The following is a 6,082-nucleotide window of genomic DNA, read 5'->3' as shown; positions in this document are numbered from 1 at the left end:
GCTAAAGATTTATGGTTGTAGACATTTCTGGGTACCAGTGTTTTTATAGATTAGTGAATAATATAGAGGGAATGTAGTTAAATATTTTTCAGAATCTGTAATAATTTGCCATTTCTTTGCTAAAAAAGATTTTCATAATGAATTAACTGAACAAAATGACACCCTACACGGCTCTGCATACATTATGGCTGTCAGAGAAGGGCTACACAAAGACATGTCTATAAATATTCTAACAGTTTTAAGACTAAACAAAAGTATAATTGTACTCTCATACTTCAAAAACTACAAAACCATGATTGTATTCTCAATGAAACTGGAAATGTGTTATCAGAAACTAAGCCTTCATACACTGCATCTCTGTAGACCAAAAGGAAGGATTTTTAAACAGAAATTGGGTTTGTCCTCTTGTGGTTTAAAATCTCCAAATTATCCTATTTTAATATTTTTATCAGCTATTTATAAATTATTTTTCTCCAGAATGATGTTTCTTGAGTTCAGTTCTGGTTTTAGAAGCAGAATATAAAGTTTAGGGAAAAATATACATCCCAGAACTCCGGCACATGAGGTCAGGATGGCGAATACCTCCACAGCCACCATGTATTTCCCTCTGGTGCTCAGATAAGCCGGGATCATGGCGATCCAGACACTGCAGAACAGCAGCATGCTGAAGGTGATGTACTTGGCCTCATTAAAACTGTCCGGTAATGTCCTCACCATGAAAGCCAGAACAAAGCTCACAGCTGCCAGGAGCCCCATATAACCCAACATGGAGTAGAAGCAGATATCTGACCCCTCATTACACTGAATGATGATCTTCCCAGGATACGTGTGATGGTTATACTCTACATAAGGAGGAGACACCGACAGCCAAATAACACAAATAAGAACTTGTACAGAAGAACACACCAGGACCACAGAATTAGAGACTTTAAATGAGACAAACTTCTTCCAGGAACTTCCAGGTTTGGTGGCTTTGAAGGCAACGCAGACTGTGATAGTCTTGGCCAAAACACAAGAGACACCAATAGTAAAGAAGATCCCAAATGATACTTGTCTCAGTAAGCACGTTATGTCCACTGGGCGACCAAGGAAGAAGAAGACACAGAGGAAGCTCAGCAAGATGGAGACCAGGAGGATGAAGCTCACAGTCCGGTTATTGGCTTTAACAATTGGAGTGTCCCATAAATAAATGAAAGTTATTAATAATAACAATGTCAATACAGAAATAAATAAAGTAAGTGCTAAAAAGATATAAACCAAAGTGTCCTCCTCATAGGATAGAAACTCGTAGGTCTTGGGAATGCACCTCACTTTCTTCTCGTCAGGCCACGCATCTGCAGGACATGGATGGCAGGTGTCACTGTCTACAAGTCATTAAACACATATATAAATATTAATATATATCATTTGGTTGCTGCTATATTGCCTTAGCCTACATGAAATAAGAATATATTGTAGTATTTTATTGGGGCATACGGTATATTTCCTGGCTAAAATAAAGACTTTGGTTGATTTTGAACAATGGGACACAAGTCTCTGGAATTCACTACAATATGTCCCTTTCTATGTATCTCTTCTCTTCAATCACCTTGGGAAAAATCTATGTTGAGTTCATATATAGGAGCATCCTTCCTTACCTGTCCCCTTACCATGATGTCCCCAGATACAGTATGTTTAGCAAAGCAGCTTTTCAAAAAACTTGTTTTATTGACTTTTTATCAACATTATACAACAACAATAGTAGAATGAATGATTCTTGGAAGAATCTGTTACATGTAAGGAAAATATCTCACTCCAGAAGCTGGTTAGGGCTCTGAAGGACCACCATCTTGACATCTCCGGCATGTACGAGAGGCGGCAGGGTGTATCTTTTCTATCTTTCGCCATTTTCATATGGTTCATGCATCTGGAAGATTTGGCACTTGTCGCCAGGGCCACTCACCAGGGTTTCTCATTTGCCTTTATATTGTTAAAAGCAGCAGATGAGGGGAGGCTAGTCAATGCTGAATAAGCTGCTCATATCCCCTTCTTTTAGGAGGGAAGAAGAAGTGGGATGCATAAGTTGATCACTCGATGCTTATAGGAAAATTAACCTTGGATAAAAGGTCCCGGAGCTGAAGATATTTATAAACATCTCATTTCTGCTTGGTCTGTAAAAGATTTAGGCACTGATCCTTCATACATAAAGACTCAATGCCGTTTCAGCTCCATAGACGAAAATCTATGTGGGGAATGAGTAAGGAGATAGCTGAGAGTGGGATTTGTTTCAAACATAAGGGCAGAAGATGTGTCCAGACATGGAGAATGGCTTTAATTGTGGGAGGGGACAAAAGTGTTGAGAGGAACAACCTGCTTGCCCCTAATATGGAGAGAATGGACTGGAGACCCATTAGATATTTTTCAACATTCTCGAACAACCATGACTGGGCTTGGTCTGCAATTTCATCATAATGATAAGCCCCTGCAGGAGGTGTGGGAACTTTCAAGGAGACCCTCATTCTCTGTCCTTTCCACATAAAGGAAATGAGCAGCCAATGTAAATTAGCTAACATGGATTTGGGAATTAAAAGCGGGATATTACGAAAGTAGTTCAAGATCTTAATAAGAATTACCTTGCTGTAGTTTGCAGGATATGGACTGCATTATAATAAACCATACATTATAGTCAGGGGCCTTGCACAGACTTTGGTCCGGGGCCCATCAGCTTCAAGTTACGCCGCTGCATCTCATGCATCTCTCTTCTCTCTCATCTCTCTTTCTATGTGTCAGTGTGTTAGTACAATCAAAAGCTAAATGAAAGTGTATATAAACCTGTACCCTGATAATGTAACCACATTATCACCCCACAGAATTAGATAGATAATAATGGGGGTCATTTACTAAGGGCCCGATTCGCGTTTTCCCGACGTGTTACCCAAATATTTCCGATTTGCGATGATTTTCCCTGTATTGCCTCGGGATTTTGGCGCATGCGATCGGATTGTGGCGCATCGACGCTGGCATGCACACGACGGAAATCGGGGGGCATGGCCAAACAAAAACCCAACAGATTCGGAAAAACCGCCACAATTTAAAAAAAAAAAGTGTTGCGGGACTCGCGCTTACCTTCACTCGGTCCGGCTTGGTGAAGATCAGTGCTTTCCGGGGAACTTCAGTGCAGCAGCGCCACCTGGTGGACGTCGGAAGAACTGCCTTAGTGAATCCCGGCCGGACCCGAATCCACCACACAGAACGCGCCGCTGGATCGCGAGTGGACCGGGTAAGTAAATCTGCCCCAATGTGTCTGCTTAGAGAGTCTTCCCCGCTCACAACCTGGGATTTTGCATGAGCAGCCTAGGGAGTGAAAGTAAGGGGTTAAAAAGATCTTTATTGTTTAAAGATCACTAGAGGATTGAGGTTTGAGCATTTTCTTTCGTTAGAAAACCCCTTGAGTGAACAGTGGGATACCATGATAAAAATACCTCTATAGGGGAATGCTATAGTATAAGACACCCTAGATTATGTAATAATGCTGACAGTAAGCAATTGCAAGTGCTACCCCAACCAGCCATAGCAGTGTGTGTGTATGAAAGTTTTTTAAGTGTATGGAGAGGCGGTGGCCCTCAAAATGTTTTCTATTTTCTTTACGTGTTTGTCTATTTGGGTGTGTGGAGCCCGTATTGGGCGACCAATATAATTTTTTGTTGCACGGACAAGTGACTCCATATGTGACATCATTACCTGGTGTATAAGATATTTCCCCTTCAGAACAAGGGACACAGGTATAGCAGCAGATATAGTATCCTCCATTAGAAATCTTCTTGAATCCTGGAGAACACTTGTCATTACACCGAGAACTTGGCATCTGTAGTAATAGACGAAAAAACCATGAAAAGAATGAAAACTCTAAAGCGACCTACATCCACTGCTGACAACTTACCTGGAAGAGCATGTGGGATGTGTAGCACTAGTGGTACGGGAAGTACATGGCCGCCGTGGTTTACTATATATTATTTTATATTGTATCCCCCAATATTCTCTCTATGTAGTGTATTTTATGCATTGTCTGTTTTTGTAGCAGTTTAGGAACCAACCAAACTGCAGTTCCCAACTCCCACTTCTCATTGTGCTACTACTAGCAGTCATGGGGTTCACCAGTAATTCCGATACTTATCATTAATCCCAGTGAGTGGCCTCTCCCTGTGCTGTCCCTCATCAGGACTACCTTACTCAAGATTTGGCAGTTTTGAAACCTCTAAGCCACTTTTATAACAAAAACCTCATTTTATTTATTTAATAAAAAGTTTTATTAAGTTCTGAGGGCTTGTTATTTGCCGAACAAATTGTACTTTTTAGTTACACCATTTATATTACACTATTTAACCAATAATATCCCATGCAATGCACCGGAAAGATGGAAAAATAAACCGAATGTGGTAAAATGTAGAACACTACTGCACCATTCCATGCGCTGCATTGTTATGGCTTTTGTTGTGTGGCCCCAGTGACAACTCTCCGGTGATTTTTGGGGGTTGGTAAAATTAAGGAGAAACCATAATATAGTTTCATTATTTTACTATTTTAAAAAATATGAAATTTATATTAAAAAAAATATTTTTATATATTCAAATATTGTTTTCAGCTTCGCCATATTCTGGACCCCATACTTTTTGGTACTTCAATTGTTATGGAGCTACCAATGTGCAGCCGCACATCAACTTGTAGTATGGGGGTACTAGGGTACCCATCCCAATATTACAAATAAAGTGCAGCTCAAGCACTCCGAGATAACGCTAATAGATCATATTATTGAGCTACAGCAAATATCCAGTAACATGTGACTCATCAGCCATATTGTCATTTATCAAACACTGGAAAAATCTAGACAATATCCAGACGTAAGTGACGATACAACAGGTTATGTCTGAATTTTAATTCAATATACAACAATACAATTATAAACAATATAATTTGATCAGAGAGCAAGTGACAAACAAAAATATACAAGACCAAAAATATCACGGATAAAATGGAAATGTGACATTTCCTAAAGCATAAAACATGTGAACTTCATATAAGAGAAGATGTGTCGCCCTCTGCTTGGTAGAAATGGAGCTCTAATCCATCCATAAATATCAGGGCACTTTGATAAAGTGAAGTAGTTCTCTAAAGGGGATAAAATGAGGCTTATTAATATCAGGTATATTGTACCACAAGCCACAAGTGCTTTAGAGAAAGCACTTGGAGGCAGCACTGGATGATGTACAAGTTGTACCAGCAGATGGCGCTTCTCTCCTTGTACTGTGACTGAGACCACCCCCAGTAAGGGTGGGGTGGGGGTCCCTGTGCATGGTCCTGACAGAACACTGTGCAGTGTAGTAAGCAGCGTACTGATTGGGACATATGGGAATGGGAGTGGCCTAGGCTCAGAGCTATGTGTCCCTGTGTCTGGCTGAGGCCTGTAAGAAGACCGTGGAGTCTAATGGGGAGAGTAATGATTGGGGAATAGAGTTGCTTGGGCTCAGAGCTGTGCGGACAGCAGAGAGACAGGGCACACGCAGAGGTGTTGGCCCGCTGTTGGCACATGCTAATATGTGACCCATCACCACAGCCTGAGCTGCAAAGTTGGCATTGAGGCGCTATATGTAATAATAATGTGAACGGAGGAGCTAGGAAGCAGAGAGGAACAGACTAAGAGAGGAAGGGATCCAGATATAAGGGGAGAGAGGGATGGAGGAGGAGGCCAGGGAAAAGAACAAAGGAGAGGATAAAACAACAAATAGAAGTGGGAGAGAGGGGAAGAAGGAGGAAGATGGAAGGATAGAGAAAACAAGATATAGGAAGAAAAAGAAACAATTCAGAGGAAGATTCCAGGATGGATCTCGCCCAACACAGAAAGCTAGAAAAAAGAGGAAATGTGTTTTCTAACCAATTACAATATTAGAGTTATAGGAAGGGTTATATGTAACAGTATATAATATATAAGTCATATAAAATCAGCAACATAACACAGCACTTCACACATCATGTTGTCGTTACGGAAATCATTGTATGTCATGGTCTGTGTACATTACATTACTGGCTACTAGAGATGACCGAGCAC

The 6,082-nt window shown here is 40.7% G+C and overlaps 1 protein-coding gene across 1 annotated transcript; it reads right to left on the bottom strand.

The window, feature by feature from the left end:
• Nucleotides 1-456: 456 nt before the first annotated feature.
• Nucleotides 457-3,931, bottom strand: LOC140131317 (vomeronasal type-2 receptor 26-like). Its single transcript, XM_072150887.1, has 3 exons — nucleotides 3,920-3,931; nucleotides 3,721-3,844; nucleotides 457-1,364 (listed from the first exon to the last, which is right to left on the bottom strand). Exons 1-3 carry the CDS (start codon nucleotides 3,929-3,931, stop codon nucleotides 457-459), a joined length of 1,044 nt encoding a protein of 347 aa, XP_072006988.1.
• Between the last annotated feature and the right edge of the window lie 2,151 nt (nucleotides 3,932-6,082).

This window comes from Engystomops pustulosus, chromosome 1 (genome assembly GCF_040894005.1).
Source record: "Engystomops pustulosus chromosome 1, aEngPut4.maternal, whole genome shotgun sequence".
Lineage (NCBI taxonomy): Eukaryota > Metazoa > Chordata > Amphibia > Anura > Leptodactylidae > Engystomops > Engystomops pustulosus.
This window is presented reverse-complemented; position numbering and strand designations above follow the sequence as displayed.